The following is a 20,067-nucleotide window of genomic DNA, read 5'->3' on the forward strand; positions in this document are numbered from 1 at the left end:
GCAAGGCCGCAAATTATACAACTCTTGTAGTAATAGACTGTTAAATAAATAAATGAAATGTCCTTCAACAGGACGAAAAAAGGCTAGACCCGGGTGCCCAACCGAAGGTTTGAAAAAGGGTTTAAAATGGAAGGTTAAATACGCATTTTTGCCACATACAATGAACCGAAAACTCGCTCTTACAGTCAGTTCGTTCAGATTTCATCTGTTTCTGTCTGAAACATTAGTAACATACAGTGCGTTTTATTGTCATAGCACAGTGACTTACTGACAGGTTTTGACAATTTATTTGATGCTTACTTAATTTGAATAATTGGTATTAAAATATAGTTTATTCTCTCACAAAAATCGTTTGAATCTAAGTTTGAAAGTTTGTGCAAATTACAAAAAAATTAAGAAAACAATAGAAATTTCATCAAACTTTCAAACTTCTTGGTCGGAATTCTCATAAAAAATTCAGGTATGTAGTTATATAGTCCATTGAATTTTGGTATAATAAAGTGTAAGTTTCAAGTAGCTCAAAAATCGCGCGATTTTTAAAATTCTTCTTACTGAAAGTGTTGGGTGTCTTCATCCATCCTTCCATATGAAAAACATTGCAAGCTTTCGTTCTGATAATAAATTTTAGACAATTTCAACGCATTGGTGAGTTGCTGTTGTTGTAGCAGCATAAACATTCCCTATACATATGTAAGTATATGGGGAATGCTGCTGAAGTGACAGTCCTTGCCCGGATACAAATCCGGGTCGTTCCGGTAACGTAGAACCGACTGTCGTGGGAACGAAGCAAGTGCGTCGCTTACCGCGGTTAAATGTCAGGACCAAATAAATATTTCCGGCAGCTTTAACTCTACCAATATGATCACTATCCACTGCCAAAGTTCGGTTGCACCTATTGGGAAACCCTATGTGAGCGCACATATGAAAAGTGTGTATTTAAATTAAACTTTTATGCAATTTTTCCAACGCAAAAAATGTCAAGTTCGGCGGGTAAACTTTGTTAATAAATATTAGCATTATGGCGCTGAGCTTGTGCAGAATCTGTCACATGCCGTCTCCGTAATGTTTGTGCAACAAATTACGTGTGCTTAAAATGCGGATTTCAAATAAATTAGTGATACAAAATTTAGTTCAAACAAGTTTTACGAACGAAGTTTGTTAATGTTAAAGTTATCCAAGTTTTTATTGAGTTTAACTTGAACTTGTTTACTGAAAAGCAAACAATGAAACCTATAAATGTTTTGTGTTCTGTGATGTTAAATAATAAAACATGCCACAACAGGTTGCTGAAAATATTTATGCTCCAATCAATGCCAATTGGTTTTTATGTGAAATGAATTTTTTTTTTCAGATCGAAGTATCTACTGATAATCGACCATGCGAATTAAAAGGCTTCGGTTCTTCAAAGACTGACTAAACTTTCGCCAGCAAATGCTCACAGTGGGCGGAAAACCACCGGCTGTTGAAGTTGAGATCTTGAAGAATGCAGAGTCGGTAGGCTGGTTAGTTGCGGTGTTTCCCAAGTGATTATTCAGGTGTCAATCAGCGCGTACAGGCAGCCTTTTATTGCGCTTCTCATGAAAAGTATTCCAATTTTACTCTAGCCGTATTAGTCAGGTCATATTGGCTCTGAAATAAATTTACTCGGAACACTTCTTATTAACACCTCTGTTATTTTTCCTACTAAGTGCCTTCCGTGCGTTCTGTGACTGATGGCTCTTAGTGCCGAATATTCGCTGAGGAAATATTGACCACTTTCCTCGCTATTCTTCATGTGATATCTGCGTTAGTTTTGTTATAGAGACATTTACGATATGCTTTCTTTTCGCAAAGTATTCTCTAAGCATTTCTTAGTACTGCTGTTGTGGTGTGTCTCGCAGATCTATTGTCTGCATTCTGAATTAGTTAGGTCAAAGCTTATTTGCTGTTTTACATGCATCGGATACTTGATCATCTCTTTTTCGCTGACCCAAGCAAGTACATTTAATTCCTCCTCACCTTAGAACAATGGAAACACACAGTGCTGCCGTTAAGGACTCATCCATTACATTCATTCGCAATCTCATCCTTGAGGTTCCAAAGATATAATCTCCGACTGAGATTCTGAACGTGGGCATATGATTGAGCGCTGTGAAGAAATATCTTCCGAATCTTCTTATTGCTTACCGACCCTCAGCACTGGTACCATGAAAATGCGCAACACTATCAGGGAAAAGGCTATCAAAAATTAAAGAAAACTTCAAACCACTTCAGACTTGCACTTTTTTATACCAAAATTCAATGTGCCATATAACTACTTACTACAATTTTTTTTTAATTCTCATTAAAAGTTTGAGATTTTTATGAAAATTTGTCGAATTTTTATTAGTTTTATCCAAAATATGAAACCTTGATTTTTATAATATATATTTAGTAGTATGAGCTAATTTTTTTACAAAAAATTTACGAAAATTAAGAAAACCAAAGAAAAGTAGTCAAAACTGTGCGAAGTATGTATGATAGTCTTCGGAGATTGGCTTGAAAGCTGCTTATCCTTAGAATAAAGCGCTGCGAGGTTGTAGGTAATAATATCTACATTTTTTGGAATAGTCAGACGTTATTTTTGGTTGTATGTCAGAAGTTTCCTTGGAAGGGAATATCATAGACTTTTAGTTCCAGCTTGTTCGTTTTACTGCGCGATCTCGAGTCCCGCAACATACGAAAAATTATGAGTATTACTACATTCCAAGAGACATACAAAAACACCTATCGTGAAATAATCGGTTCAGTATCCTGTAGGTTCCAAAGCACACAGGAATATCTGTAAACGAAATGACAGATTAATTAATCAGGAAAGAGATGGTATCCGATTTAAAGGTCCAGAACGATTTTGAGACATGACTTTTCCTCTCTTATTCACGAAGTAGAGGAAAGGCAAAAAAGATCATACTAGGACGATCTACCGGGTTTATGGTAATCAAAATCAGTGATAGGTAACTTTAGCCTAAATCGATTTGAAGACTATATGAAATTAAATAAAAACTATCTTAGATTCAACACCGGAATATTACTAATCTGGGAATATGGGTAGGTAGGTGATTGAAGTACCATTCTGGCACTCCCCAAGTAGCTTTAGTACCGTTTTTATACCATTATGAGACATCCAAAAACCAGATATCTACAGCTAGCCAGAGCTGTTTATGTGATAGAGGATGATAGGATTTAGGGGACGCGCTGTCATAGGCTGTCGAAGAAAGTTGCCATAATCGTCTAACTGCCAAACCCGGTCATTTACAGAGAAAGTACTCAACAGTCTCCTTCTCCGAAAGATCCCCACAGCTTCTGTAATAGGGGTTAAATAGTAAACCTAGCTCTTCCGCGTGTGTCAATCGTCCATTGGCCGGTAAACACAGCTACTAGTATAGAAATTAAATGACGTGGAGTCCCCAGGACATTTTGAACCCTGCGCCTATTGTACTGGTCCACAGGGCTTTCCAAATAGCACATGAAGAAGTGGTGAAATGACCGGGTAGGAGATCTCTGAGACCAATTCAGTCCCCTTCCTGGCAAGTTCATCAACAATTTCATTTCCCTCTATGTTCCTATGTTCTGGAACACAAATTATAGAAACGTTACCTGCACACCCAAGAGATTTGATTCACTCCTCACAGGAGTTGACAAGTTTGGCTCTGCACCAAGGCGTCGTTAGAGCTTTAATGAGAAAATGTTAATATCTCCCTCGGTCTCACGTTCCCTAAGCATTTTGCATGCCTGGAGAATCGCAAAAACTTCTGCCTGAAAAACATTAGGAATATATCTGAGAATATACTCTAATGGAACTTACTGGTTCTGTAGGGAGGAAGACGAAACCGCCAAACATCTGCTGACTTTGTGCCCAGCATTGATGCATAAGCAGCACAAGCACCTGGGTAAACATATTTTACCCGATGAGGAAATAAAACCCAATAAAATAGGACAAATACTAAAATTTATTGAGGAAGTTGGGCTCAAAGAAATACTCTGAATATATGAAAGAGGTAGAATAGATATTTCTGGTCGCAGTGGTAAGTCCCATCATAATAATAATAACTGCTATTAACCCTCTGTAGGTGATTGCAAACCTTCGAGTATATTTTTGTCATGAAAAATCTTCTCATAAAAGCCATCTGCCTGTCCGAGGCGGCATAAAACTGCAAGTCCTTCCATTTTATAAGGCGCATAACAAATAGAAAGAGCAGCTAATACAAATTTTGTATCTGCAGTATGCCCAGTGATCACCACATCGATCTAAAAGATCTTTTGTGTCCACCCCAGAAGAAGCAGTTCGTGCTGAATACCTTTTAGAGAAGTAGGCGCTAGTTAGTCTAAGCCCTGGCCTCCCCTACACAAAAACCACTTGTTATTTTCTACTACTAAAAATATGTACAATTTTTTCTCTTTTCATCTAATTTTTATTTAATTTCTTCTTATTGATAATTTCTTTACCTTTGCAGGTTTATGCTAATCTGAACATCGCTACCGCCAAAGCCACGAAAGAAGAGCAGTCTCGAGCTAAGCATCATCTTTTGGATGTATCAACACCTAACGAACCCTTTACTGTGGTACATTTCCGTAATGCAGCTCTACCGATTGTATCCTTTTTGAAAGCTTAACAAATTTTATTTCATATTTAATTATTGTTAAATGACATAGGCCTAGACAAATTTTGAGTTGCAATTTTACTAAATCTACAGGGCCCGGCACTTGAAATGTAACCAATTGAAAAGGTCATAAATTTAGTTTGGAAAATTACTTTTATTGAATTCCGAGTAAAAAATCTATGAAAATAGTACAAAATTAAAATTCAATTTACTTTTGCTCGATACGAACACCTTTCGTCTTGACTATGGCCTTGAGACGATGCAGAAACGAACCGCATGTTGCCTGAATGTGACTTGAAGGTATTTTGGCGCATTCGCGGACAATGGCTTTTTTCAACTCCTCAAGACGGGAGCATGTTTTACTTCGGACCTTGCTCTCCAAAATGGCCCATAGGGAAAAATCCATTGGATTTGCATCTGCTGAATTTCAAAGCCATTGTGTGGACGTTATTAAGTTCGGAACCTTGTTTTTTAGTCATTCTGGGTTCACTCGAGCTTTGTGAAACGGTGCCGAGTCCTGTTGAAACGTCTATTGTCTACCACCGAAATGTTTGTCTGCTCACGGCTTCAAAGCAATCTCCAGAATACTTTCAGTATAATATTTCGCATTTACCTTGACACCAGGCTCGATGAAAACGATTGGAGAGCGCCCATCTGCGGTTACAGCGGCCCAAATCATTACCTGTGGCGGGTGCTGTCTCCTGGTGGCCAGTCGATGACTCAAATTCTCGTATGAACGGTCGGTCAAATAAACCCTCTCGTTTTGGGAGTTTACGAATTGCTCAATTTGAAAAGTTCTTTCGTCAGAAAGCACAATGTTCGGAAATTGACCGCTTTCGACTTCGGCCAAGCGAAGCAACTCCTTCGTTCTGTCAAGACTGACTTGTTGCTGCTTTGGTGTAAGATCATGCGCCTTTTGCATCTTGTAAGGTTTGACTTTGAAATAATTTTTCAGAATGCGGCGGATGCTACGGTCAGATATTTTCAGTTCTTTCGCCATTTGATTGGCAATTCGGGTATTTCACTCAAGTTGCTTCTTCACTTTTTGAACCATTTCATAGGACGTTGCAGTCTTTTGATGACCACCTCCATGACCGTGCATCAGCTGCGCGAGAGTTATGAAGTTGATTACACTTCGAGTGTCGGACCCTGTATATACTTAAGCCAGTGTAAACTGCTAGGCCTGCAGTGATTGTATGATATAAGAATCTGCCTCTTATAAATTTTTGTCTACAAACTTATTTATAAGAATATCAATTGCAATAAGCTGCCTAATCTCTTTAAGGAGTTCGGGATAGTCAGAGGCCCGAAAAAGGTATGATTATGGTTTTCAATATTTTTTTTGCTAGTCAATTTCTTTATTTTACATTACAAAATTAACAATATGGCGGCCTCAGGAAATATTTTTCAGACTAAAAAAAAAAAGCCGCCAATTAATCGTTTTTGAAAAAAAACCTTCGATCAGTCACGAGTTCTTTTATGTTTTTCAAAGGCAGTATAAATTTTATTGAAATCTACCAAGCGGTTTTTAAGTTACAGTGATCACCAATTCAAAAAACACAGTTTTGAGAAAATGCATTTAAAGTTAGTTATTTGCTCCGGAGCGCCCGAACGCCCTTTGTTAATTGTTGAATAACTCGAAAAGTATTTGTCGGGTTCACTTCAAAACAGAATCTTTTTTATTATATTATTACAATATATTAGAGAAGAAGAAAATGCAAAAAAAAAATACAATTTTTGGAAAATTCTTTTTCTTTTTTGGCGGTGAGGTTGGGTTAAAAATGCCTTCGCACCATATAGTAACCGTCGCTACTACGTGTGTGGTGATTCCACTAAAAATAGCCCTCCTCTTCTCTTGGATTTTTCCCTCCACCCCGGGACTGCTTCCGCATTGCTTCGAGGTAGAGGGCCAGCTGGCGTCCTAAGAAGGACACTTACTTACTCACCCTGCGTCGAGGGTCGCCTGTTTTGAGAAACCTATGCTCAATGCTCTTCAGCAAGCTTTCCATTTCGCGCTTCTTTTTTCGAATAATATCCTCCACAAAATTTGCGAGGGCATTCCATTTTTCTTCGTCAATCATCATTTTCTCAATAATTTCTTCAGGTGTTAATACACCAATAACTCGTTGCAGACCTGTTCTCTCTACGTTCCACCTGTCGTATTTAAAGAAGGTGTGCTCCGCATCATCATACTCAGTATCTCCATATATGCAGTTTGGTTGGCTCACTTTTCCCATTCACCACAAATATTTGCGAAAGGACCCATGTCCGTGCTTTCTTTCTACCGTGCTTTCTTTCTACCCACTTTTTTAGATCGGGTATTAGTCTCGCTGTCCATTTACTATACCGTTCAGAGTTCCATCTTGCCTGCCAAAGTGTGAGCGTTTGAACTCTAATATCGGAGAAGCGTGGTACTGGGGCTCCTGTGTTTTTTGCCTCCCATCTCCGGTTGCGCTCTTGTGCTAGAATATCTATAGGGATGGCTTCGCTGATAACTAACACCGCTGCTTCAGATACTGTTCTGTATGACGAAGCCACTCTGAGAGCGCAGATGCGTTGCACGGATTGCAGAGTTTTCACCCTTAGCGAATCTGCCTATATTTCGCATCCGTTTAAGAGAATCGAGTTCGTCGTGTCCATTAAAAGTTTTCGCTTGTTCTGCGTTGGACCTCCAAGGTTTTTCATGAGCTTACTTAGCATGCCGCTTACTTTGGCAGCTCTTGTGGCAGCACGGTTTATGTGCGCCCAGGGAGTTAGCTTTGTGTCTAATTGCACTTCTAGATACTTGACCACTCTTTTTGTCGATAAATTGGCATCGAGTACTTGTATATCTACTTCTAATGGGATACGTCTGTTCGTTAGAAGTATTAGCTCTGTTTTCTCTGTGACCAGCTTTAATCCATGGCCTTCTAGCCATGTCTGAACTCGTATCATCACCTGATTTAACTTCCTCCCTAACCTCTTAGAAACCATATTTCGTTCGGCCCTATACAAATAATCGCTTACAATAAAACGCCGCGTACTTCGAATTTAAAGTTAATTTTCTTAAATTTATGGTGCCTTTTATAACGCATTACTTCATTATTAATGAGTTTTTAAGTGAATTAAGTTCTTGAATAAAACCTAAAATAGAATGCGAAAGGAAACTATAAAGTGGAACATAAAATGTTTTCCCAATTGAAAAATGTATGGTGTGGCCTGCAAAAGGTTTTTGTGAAAAAAATGTGTAAAAAAATACCAAATCATTATTGGTGTTGTTTTTTCACAATCATAATTGAAACTTATGAATTAGACAGCTGCAGTATACAATTAGACAAGTAATGAAGCGCGCAAAGGTCAAAATAAAGACCTCAATCACCCAAAATCAGATTTTTATTTTATTTCTTTTTGTAAAAAACAGAATTGGATGATTACTTGTTTTAATATTTCTGGAAAAAATCATATCCACAAGGCATACATACATACATTCCGAATACTAAAAATATATTAAATTTTTTACAGTTTTTTGATGGGATATTTTTTATTAGAGATCTCCAAGTATGTATTTTAATGATTTTTTTTAAATTAAAATCCATTGCTGAATTGACTATACTGAATATATGTAAATATATTTAGAAAACCATACAAATGTATTTTTAAATTTTCGCGGTGATCTGGCCAGCATTTATTTCTAGTCTCTCAGGAATTCGTTGTCCCAGTTTCCTAACAAATCTGAAGTGTATTTAAATCTTTGAACATTAATCTGTGCCCAACAACAACAGCAACTGCCATAGTGGAATATCTAAAAATAATATTTTGCCACAGTTAAAGTCATTATTGCCATCTCACCAATCCACCACACACACACACACGCCAAGACAACAGTAGAACAGCGATGAGGAAGCAGCAGCAACAGCAAACATTTTGACACTCATCAGCTATCATAGTGCACCCGACAACGGGTGACAAATGTTGTCATAAAAATTTACGGAAACACCGCTAGATACTAAACTGGCGGCTCTGTCATGGCAGCAAATGTGTGTTCACTAAGAATTTCACCACGTCAAATGACCGGAGGGACGGCATAGGACACACGACATTCATAGTATAATGTGTACATATATACATATACATATGTATGTATATAGTATATATAAGCCTATATGCTAAATACATATATATCATTTTAGTCCAGTACTTCTTACACTTTTTCATCACCCCTGAACGGATTGACTGAGCGAATGAATCGCTTGCTTTGTCAGCAAATATTTAGCAACTAATATTTTATTTTTAAATATTTATTAAGAAAATTTCGTTAGACAGCAGAAAAAAAATTACATTTTGGATTTATGCACCATTCTGTGCTCTAAAGCTCAGCTATTTGAAGACAAACCAATTTTGAGAATTTGTACTTTCGCTTAAATGATTCCTTTTACATGATTTACGATCATGTATGATTTATGGGCGATAACACCGAGCACTGAGCACCTCGGGCTATGTGAAGTGAAAACTTGTCTTGCGTTCGAAACAAAAAAACAATTAAAAGCAAATGATATCTGTTTTTAGAACAAACTATTGAAAATATTACACAGAAGCTGTCTTCAAAATTTAAAAAATAAAATAAAAAATAAATATAATGCCAAATGAAAAATGTCGTGCCTGCGTTGTGTGGAGAAAATGCGCAACATCGTCAGGGGAAAGATGATCAAAAAAACAACGAGAATTTGGAAGCACTTCAAACTTACACTTTATTATACTAAAATTCAAAGGCCCATAAAACTGCATACAATTTTGTTCTTCAATTTCGATTAAAAAAGTGAAAACTTTGATGAACATTGAATTACAGAGTAAAGCTCTCGAAATGTAACCAATTCAAAAGGCCATAAATTTAGTTTGGAAAATTACTTTTATTCAATTCAAAGTAAAAAATGTGTGAAAAAATACAAAATTAAGATTCAATTTCGTTTGGTCGATATGACCACCTTTTGCCTTGACTATGGCCTTGAGACGGTCCAGAAACGAATCGCAAGCTGCCCGAATGAAACTTACAGGTATTTTGGCCTATTCGCAGACAGTTGCTTTATTTTAGCGCCTCGAGACTGGTGAATCTTTTAGTTCGGACCTTGCACTTCAAAATGGCCCAAAGGGACAAATCCATCATTTGAAAGCCATTGTGTGGACGTTATGAAGTTCGGAACGTTGTTCTTTAGTCATTCTTGGTTCACTCGAGCTTTGTGAGACGGTGCCGAGTCCTGCTGATACGACCATTGTCTGCAACCGAAATGTTTGTCTACCCATGGCTTCAAAGCACCTCCAGAATACTTTCACGATAATATTTCGCATTTACCTTGACGCCAGGTTCGATAAAAACGATTGACGAGCTCCCATCTGCAGTTACAGCTGCCCAAAGCATTACCTGTGGCGGGGGCTGCCTCCTGGTTTCCAATCGATTATACAAATTCTCATATGAAAAATAGGTCAAATAAACCCTCTCGCTTTGGGAGTTTATGAATTGCTCAATTTGAGTCAGAAAACACAATGTTTGGAAATGCGTCGCTCTGTCAAGTTTGACTTGTTGCTGCTTTGGTGTGAGATCATGCGTCTTTTGGATCTTTTAAGGCTTGACTTTGAGATCATTTTTCAGTATACGGCGGATGCTATGGTGGGATATTTTCAGTTCTTTCGCCATTTGATTGGCGCTTCGTCGATGATTTCGCTTGAGTTCTTCTTCACTTTTTGAACCATTTCATAGGACGTTGCAGTCTTTTGATGATCACCTCCATGATGTTTCGCGAAGCTACCAGTATCATTGTATCGAGTAATGGTGCGATAAACAAAACCTTTATTTACTTTAAGGTGCTCGAGCTCACGAACAATCGCTGGTTGTGACTTTCCAGCCAAATATAATGCAATCACACTATTATTACGTTTGCAATCCATTACTGATTTTCATTTTTCCCGTTTACTCTCGGCGAGATGCTTCCGCGCGCTTGTAAACAATACTTTGGACTGTCATTTGGCTTACTAACAGACAGCAGGTGCGCGAGCGGTCTGAAGTTGGTTACACTTCGGGTGCCGGACTCTGTAATATGACCTTTGTTTGCTAATATACTGATATACGATCTTCCCTATGACGCCGACATTTGGCACGCGTACCAAGACACGAATAGCACAATTGAACGTTAGAGCCCTCAATGACTGTGCTGTGCTGCCAAAGGCGTGTTTTACTCGCATTTAACGACTAGGCTCTGTTCCATCCGCAGAGGCGACATAACTTTCCTCATGGGCGACTTCAATGCAAAAATTGGGAACAACAGCACTGGTATAAAGCAAATCATGGGCGTGCACATCTACAGATCACGAAACAACAAACGGCTAATTGTTGAATGCCAGACATTTCATGTTGTCATGGACGGCTAAATCTTTCCCTACAAGAAAATCCATAATTATACCTAGACTTCACCCAGCGTGATGACTTATAATCAAATAGCCCATATCTACGTGAGTGAAAAGTGGAGATGCTCGCTACTTGATGTCAGAGACGGGTAGCCGACATTGACAGTAACCAGGAGCTAATTACCGGCCGTCGTCAAGAGAAAGCAGAAATGCAGGAAGAAAACCAGCACACTACGTAGACGTAAGCGACCCAAAGTTCAACTGCTTCTTACCAGAAAACTAACGGCTAGCGCCTTTCACGAAAAGCTGCTCACTAACCACAACAACAAAGATTGAGTAACTACAAATGTCACGCTCAGGCAAATCGCTCAAGGAAAAATTTACCCAGTAAAAGCCACCAATATCAAAACCATGGACTTCTGATACTGCTTGGGGCATCATTTAGCCCAGAAATGAACTCAAAAGGCAACTCATCAGCGTTGGCTCACTTCGGTCAGCCTACAGAGAGGCGGCAAAGCAAGTAAAGAAACCGGCCAGAAACGATAAGAGAAAGTTCATTGAAGACCTTGCTAGTGATGCCGAAGCGGCAACAGGAGCAAACTATATCAGACAGCTGTACCGCATAGTTAACCGCCTAACCGACCAGCAGAGTACTAGTAACCAGATTATCAGAGATCTGAATAGTGTTTTACTGATTTCCAATGATGACCAGATCCATAGATGGAAAGAACACTTTGAAGCAATTAACAACATTGCTCTTCGAAATGATTCTAGCTTTGAAGGGATCAGCAAAACAAACAGCTACAAAATAGCAACTACCATCAAGCCAGAACTATTGATCACCCATCCTAACCACGATCATACAGAGCAGACTCCAATGTATCGAACGCTCCTTAACGAACGAGCAAGCTGGAATTCGTCCTCACCAAAACGATGTTGACAAACCCAATACTCTTCGCATCATAATTGAGCTATTAGGTTAGTGGCGCTCCCCGCTCTGCATGCTGTTCGTTGACTTTAAGGAGTTATTCGACACAATCAAACGAGAGGCATCGTATGGAGTTTCACCAGACATCTTGAGGACTTGGACTTCGCCGATGATATTTGCCTCCTCTCTCACAAACTCACGGACATGCAAGCGAAGGCAGACAGACGAGTCACTGTCGGACTGGAGGTCAATAATGAAGCAATGGTTGACGGGTGCCCGGTGGAATTTGTCAAAAGCTTCTGCTACCTCAGCTGCACTATCACGGCAGACGGCAGAGCGGATGCAGATGTCAACTGCAGTCTAAACAAAGCAAGGGCGAATGCATACAATATAAACACGTTCGCAAATCTCCAAACGCTCTAAACTGAGAATATTCAGCTCATGTGTGAAGTCATGGTTGGTCTTCAACACCATCTCGCCGAGGCAACAATCTTTTGTCAACAAATGCCTCCGCATTATCTGTAGAACACCATCAGCAACGATGCGCTGTTCTCACGACAGGTGTCAAGGACTGTCACTTCAGCAGCACTCCCCGTATATGTATAGGGAATATTATGCTGCAACAACGAAAACCCGCTGTAGAGATCAACATATGAGAAACCCTATGGCATTAATCCTATGGCAAATCAAACGCAGAAAGTGGCGATGGCCACTAGAAAACTACAGGATAGCACCACAAGAATGGAAACTACTATTTATGTTCCACAAAACCCATTTTTGAGTGATAATCTTTCGAATAAATTTTCTAATTAAAAAAATACATTAAAATTTCCAACTTTTTATTCAGAATCTTTATAAAATTCTGGTTATGGAGTTTGATTGTCCATTGAAGCTGGGGTAAATAAAGTGGCAGTTGAAGTGCCTTAGCATTCTCGTGTATTTTGGAACTTTTTTCACTGAGGCATTGAGTATTTTCTTCCATACATAGGAGTTCTAAGCACGGGCTTCGTATAGAATAAAATTATTAACATCGTGTGCAAAAAAAAAAAAAATTGTTAAAAATCAACACTTTATTATACAAAAAACTGCATACCCTAAAGTTTGGTAAACATTCAGAAAATGTTGAAAATTTTGATGAATTTTTTTTTAATTTCTGTGAATTTTGTACAAAGTTTGGAACTTTGAGTTATGTGATTTTGGTTGCAGGATGCATTATACTTTCATATGTAAAAACTACAAAAAATTAAAAATTGATAAAATTTGGTACTTCGTCGCGTTCCTATTATTTTGAGCTCAGGATTACATCATTACCTACCCTAAAATAGACGATAAGAAGGTTATCTGAACTTAAACTTTTAACTTTTAAAATAGACTTATTTCTTCTCATACACAACAGTTTATCAAGTTTGCTTTTCTAATCTCCAAATTATCATATCTTTTCACACATTTCCAAATTACCGTTATAAGCAGAGTGGTTGAAAACACTGTTCGCTTTTCCGCATTTGCAACAGCCAAATAATTTGAGCAAACATGAAGAAACATTTCATCAATCAACTGGCATATCCTTTCGTCTTTTCTGCTCAATCATAAATCATATTTCGTTCCCCAAAAATATGCTACTTAATATTTTGAGCGCATACTGAAGTGCCCAATGGCAGCGGAAATGGCTGTTTGACAATTTGTGAGAATTTAAAGTGCCTGCACTTCGGTGCCATCTTCACGAAATGTCACTTTATTACTTTGATTGACAGCTTAATTTACCGAGAAACATACAATTCGTATGCAATTCATGTTTCTACACATGCAAACTTTCGTTCGTAATTATGTAGTTGTGTCTGTACACTGAATGTCTTTGAAAGTCGAAAAATTATATTATATTTTAGTTGCTAACGTTAATTAATAATTACTGGATTTGTATTTGTTGATGACGAGCGAACAATGATTGAGTTATCGCTTCGTACTGCTGATGAAGTTCGTCAAGTTTTTAATATTCAGCCCTACTATGTATTTACATATAAGTGGGCGTAGCAAAGAGATTAGAGCCAAGATACTTAAATCTTAGCCCCGCGAGAGCAGGATAGCTAAGGAAAAGGTGCTGAAATGATTCCACCTCATCCTCCATACAACTGGCGCAAAAACTGACTCGAAGAAATGTCCTGTAAGGGCACCCACGAAATTCGAGAGCTGAGCTTTTGTTAACCTCAGGAGATCCCTCAAGCGCCTCCGATTCATTCGTGGCTAGAAAGATTTCGTGTCCTTACAAGTTTGTGTACTTCTCCAGCGCTCGCTTCAAGCCACTTTTATTGTTACTCAAAACTTTCAACGCGTTTTTCTCGGAACCGTGTTTTCAAAGTCGGTTGTCAAATGTTTTCGAAAACTACTCAACCGATTTTGATGAAATTTTACACAGGTGTTCGAATTACAATTTACTCGTGCTTGAACGAAGGATTTTGTTCTTTTTTTTTTCAATTACAACTATTTAAAAAAAACAAAATGTCAAGCAAATTTGACCGAAATTTTCATTATATTTCCAGGTATATATTATAGAGGTATAAGGTTGTGTGGGATACAAGCGATTTTCTGGAAAGAACGAGTCCTCAAGTCGTCCGCTTACATCTGCCGTTCATTGTGCGATTCGCTCCACTCGGCCGGCTTAGACGCCACGTCACAAAATCCGCTGTATCTCCGAAAATAATTCGAATTTTGAAAAATCCGTTGAAGGGCATATTTTTGAAGGTCAAGAAAATATACACAAAAAAATCGATTATTTCAAATTTCTAGACCAGAATACCCCCTTAATTGTTTGATGGATAATTGACGAGATATCGATCACTACCACCCTTTACCGAGAAAATAATGGATTTTTTGACCCACAAACTTATATTTTACGGTCTGTTTTTCATGTGTAAATCGTTTTGGATCGGAAATTTCCGAATGTTTCTTGAATTTTCAAGGAGGTGTACACTCGCTGAACAGCCATTTAATTTTTTGTATTTCTTTGTAGGTTTTGTTTTCCTTTGGCAGTTTTTTTATTAGCAGTACTGGTATTATTGCGTACGTATGTATGTATGAACAGTCACGAACGAATATGTATGACCAAGTCAAATTCAGGGGTTGCATACGTCCAGCAGCGCCAAAATTGCTGCGTTTTTTCGAAGGGATAACAATAGAAATAAATATAAAAAATTGTATTCATTGTTTATTAGTACTTAAACTTTATCAAATAATTTATTTTAATTTTTCTTGACAAAAATTAGTACATAAAAAATCACGTGACCCAAAGTATAATGAAAACCAAAGTTGCTCTGCATCATTTCTCCTTGAAATATTGATGGATCTGTAAAAAGTAAAAAAAATCTTGTAAAATAAATTTGTAGTTATAGTCGGTCGAGCCAGATTTTTTATTAAAAAAAAAATTTTGGAATTTACGGCATTTAAAAAAAGTTTGCGTTTTACGTTATAAATGTCACACTTTAATTATATTTATCATGCAGACCGTGCCGGAAAAGATAGTTTCGAGAAAAACGAGTTTAAACTTTTAAGTGGAAACGAAGGACAGCTACCTGTGCGCATCAAACTCTCGTCGGGCAGTTACATTTTCTACCATAACTTTGTACCTATGAAGAATTTTTACAATCGACTTCCTCAGAAATACGCCTAAAGCTATAAAGAATAATAATCTGTAAAAAAATCGATTTTTTGAAAATTCTGCACGCATGTAACCTAGGCCGGGACGATTTGTGGGAAGGCAAAAAAATCGCCCATTACTCTGTGAAAATCATATTCTAGGGATCAAAATAAGAAACTTTGCCGAAGGAACCATACCTCTAAAACGAATTCTGATGTCCCCCAATTTGGGTCGAACTTTTAGTGTATTTTGTGGGGAGGCAAAACAATCGCCTATTGCTCTGTGAAAATCATATTCTAGGGATTAAAATAAGAGACTTTGCCGAAGGAACCATACCTCTAAAACGAATTCTGATGTCCAACAAATTTGGGTCGAACTTTTTAGTTTCTTTTCTCATGTAAAGGCCAAAAATGGTGATATTTTGAAATGATTGTATGGGGTACCCCGAGGGGAGTTCCCGGGCACATTCCCGTGAGGGTCGGTCATACATTTGGACTCGATTGGAGCACTCTAAATGGGTCAAAGTGGGATTTTTCGTTCGACCCAAATTGGGGGACATCAGAATTCGTTTTAGAAGTATGGTTCCTTCGGCAAAGTTTCTTATTTTGATCCCTAGAATACGATTTTCACAGAGCAATGAGCGATTTTTAAATCGGCCCGCCCTAATGTAACCCCTTCAATCATTTATTGTATGGTTTGGGCAGAGCGTTACGTTAGCGCATACCGCAGCTGGCAGTGCTCTTATTATGAACACAACTGTGTTTACATACATACATATGCATAACATGCACGGATTCACGTCGTACCGTCGATTCACAAGTACCACCAAGTTTCTATGAGTGAAGGGGCATAAAACTCAGTAAACAAATTGAATGAAAAGTTTTCAAATTATCGCAAACGTTAATTGAATCCGAAATAAACATTTATTATTTGTCATAACCGACAAATGGGTTCCAAGAATGAAAAGATCCAAAGAGGTGTAAAATCGCACTCGAAAAGTGAGTCTCCTTGCAGGAGATGGCTGATAATGATCATTAATTGCATATTTTTTGTGGGGATCCATACAACGTTCGGCTGACAGCTCATGAAGCCATCACACCATAAATAAAAGGCATTCTGAAATACTTTTTTATACATACAAAAAGAAGAGCTAAATGATGAGCTTTTAAAATGCTGTCACTTTTGGTGCTTTCGAGTGGGGATGATCGCTAAATGATTTCGGCGATCACTAATGAAATGCAATCGAGAGTTAACATATCAACTAATTAAGGTTTAGGTTGGGTTCGAAGTAACGCGGTTCAAGTTGAAAGAAATACCATGAGTCGAAGTAACACAAAGTCATTGTCATCAGCAGCATAAAACGGACGCCATAGCTAAGGCCCCCACCGAGCAGCTACTTTTTGAACCCAACGGGCAAATAAACAACTGCGCTGAACAGCGCGAATTGCACGCAAACCGAAACAACGCGATAAAAGCATAACCGAAGCGTATGTAAACAAAAAATCAGGCAGAGAAAAAGTGCATAAACCAAACAAAAACATGCAAACGCCGAAAAGAAAAAAGAAAACGAAAAAGAGAAAAAACATAAAAACAGAAAAAATCACAGCTTTTTAGCGTCTTGCGGCGAAACGCCAGTCAGCCACTCAGCTATCAAGCAGCCAGTCAAGCCCAGGCAGGCAGACGCGACTGCGCGCAAACCTTGTGCAAGTTCAAAAACCTGTATGAATGAGTCAATCGGTAAACAAAACAAAAACCAACAGCCACCGCGCGCCGGCCGGCTACGTGTGTTGCATTAGTCGATGCGCTGTAGACGTCGCGCAAAAACTGAACAAGAAAAAAAAAAAACAATAAAACAGCAGCAATGCCGGTTGGACGCCGGGTCTGGTTAAGCAGACAGACGCGGGGCCGATCGGCCGGCCGGCCGGCTTTTTGGCCATGGCTCCACTTAAGCAATTCGCTTTTAATAAACAAACCGCATTGCATGCGCACTCAAAGTTCAGCCGTATGGCCGGAGGGACCGGGAGATAAGCCGCCAGCCGCACAGACGCATCAGCGAATTCGCAACAAACGCACGCACTCACACACACACACTTGTACATATGTGCATGTACGAGTACTACTTGGTTTGACGGCGCGCATAAGAGTAGAGTAGCCGTCGATCGGTCATGCGGCGAGTCATGCGGCCAACAACACAAAAGTGCCTTTTGTATGCATCATCGTGTATGCTCATACTTACGTGCATATAAACATGCACACACACACACATATATGTATGTGTGCATACTTCCGTAGACGCTCGAGTATTTGTTGTATGTATTGAAGGCACAGTGCAAACATTTATTTGAATGTTTTTATTTTGCAGCAGCCATTGTTGTTGCTGCCGCTTTTTGCTTGCATTTATTTACTTAAGCGCGCAGAAACAACATCGCAAACAGACACGCTATGAAAGCAACAAGAAAAAGTCATATTTTAACACTTCATAAACAAATATAGCCAAAAAAAGGAATTATGCATGTATGTATGTTTGTATGTATCTGTTTATGTGCAAAGTACGCCAAATGTTTCTTACTCTTGACCGATAAAATAATGTCATTAAACAAATGCAATGTTCGATAATGAATTATTAAATAAATAGAAAAGAAAACGAATAACGTCGGCTTCTTCGTAGGCACCGATTGGTTTAATGTGCTCGTGCTGCTAAATTCATACAGAACACGCGCAGTTCTGAAAGTTGGATTGCATAGTAGTACGACGCGTCAATCATCGCAGAGTTTGCCCGCCTAAAAAAAATTGGTTTAAATTCATTAACCAGTTTTGACTATTCATTTGATTCTTATTTTTTTCATTTGATTCTTATAGTTCACTAGCTTTAACCCGCGGCCCCGCTCGCGTAGGAGTAGTTTTGAGGGATTTGGGATATGTATATAAAAGAATTACAAACAATAATTTCATAGAAAATGATTTTTTATTAATAACCATAATATTACAATACCCGGAATCCGTTGATATGCCTCGTTAAATAAAATCAAAACCACCAATCAGAAAAATATCAAGCAAAATTATTTTTATTAATTTTTTGGACTTTGCATTTGGGTCATAGTTGAACAGCTTATGCGGATTTTGAAGTCTAGAGTGTGCTATAAATAGTGGGAAATAGGAAAACTAAATTTTTTTAGATTGCATTTAAGCAAATATTCGATTATTAGTGACGAATGAGAGCGGTGGCGCGGCCTGGGGGCTGTGGGAAGGTAGTTCCATTATAAAAACATGCCTATAACCTTCATTGGGTGAAAATATGAATGTATAAAAATTTTCATTTGGTGTTGTCGTTTCGTAGTGATACGGGGACAACGTACAGACATTCACCTTTATAGTATAGATTCTCAGGCTTTGAGCAAAATTAAAAAAAAAAATTAAAAAACTCTTCATAAAAATGTCAAATTATTTACCCAGAATCTTCAGAAAAGTTTCGAATACGCAGTTTTATAGCCCATTGAATTCTGGTATAATAAAGTGCAATTTTAAAGTGGCTCGAAAATCGCATTGATCTCTTTTTTTTTTTTGTTCATGCTGGCGGCCTTGTGCATTTTCTCCAACAATGTTTTTATATGGAAGAAAACACCCAAATCGAGTCGGAAAAAAATATCGCAAATCGATCTCCTCTTTGAGTCACTTCACTTGTACGTTATTATATCAAAATATCAAAAGCTCTGAGTTCTCGCACCCATACGAGGGGGTTCAATAAGTACTCGTGTTAGAAATGCAGACACCATTTTTTCATTATTTTTTTAATATTCTTTTTTTAACATTGTCCCTTTTTAGAAAGATACACTTCTCTCAACGCTCCGGCTATTTTTTAACTCTTCCAAGAAATAGGATTTGCCGAACTCTCCAAATACGCGTCTGTCTCGGCGATGACTTCCTCGTTTGAACGTTTTTTTCCCGCGAGGCATTTCTTCATATTAGGGAACAAGAAAAAGTCGCAGGGAGCCAGATCGGGTGAATACGGGGGGTGCGGCAGCAACTCATAACGCAATTCACGCAGTTTGGCGGCAACAACTCCGAATGAAAGTGATGGTGCGTTATCGCGGTTCAACGTGCTTTTTTTCGCCAAATGCGGTCGTGTCTCTTTCAATTTTTTGTGGAAGCGGTCCAACAACTCACTGTAGTATTGTCCAGTGATCGTTCTTCCTTTTTCTAAAAAATCCATGAGGATGACGTCGTTCGCATTCCAAAAAAATTGTCGTCATGACCTTTCCGGCCGATAGGATTGTCTTCGCCTGCTTTGGAGCAGATTCACCGAGAGAAATCCATTGTTTTTATTGTTGTTTAGTTTCTGGTGCATAATGATGAATCCTGGCTTCATCAACGGTGACAATTCGAAAAAAAAAAAATTCCTTCGGATCTCGCTTAAATTGTTCCACACACTGCTTTGAAGTTAACAGCCGCGTCCGCTTGTTGTCCATTTTTTCGTCGCCAAATTATCATGTAAAATATTAATTGCCGTTCCGCTACTG

The 20,067-nt window shown here is 38.4% G+C and overlaps 1 protein-coding gene across 1 annotated transcript in view; it reads left to right on the forward strand.

Moving 5' to 3' along the window:
• Positions 1–20,067, forward strand: part of LOC128856478 (tRNA dimethylallyltransferase-like) — a 37,812-nt gene that overhangs the window by 13,714 nt on the left and 4,031 nt on the right. Inside the window, exon 2 of the mRNA XM_054091781.1 lies at positions 4,473–4,610. Within this exon, the coding sequence (XP_053947756.1) occupies positions 4,473–4,610 (138 nt within the window). The remainder of the gene's footprint in view (positions 1–4,472; positions 4,611–20,067) is intronic.

The sequence above is a fragment of the Anastrepha ludens genome, chromosome 3 (genome assembly GCF_028408465.1).
Source record: "Anastrepha ludens isolate Willacy chromosome 3, idAnaLude1.1, whole genome shotgun sequence".
Taxonomy (NCBI): domain Eukaryota; kingdom Metazoa; phylum Arthropoda; class Insecta; order Diptera; family Tephritidae; genus Anastrepha; species Anastrepha ludens.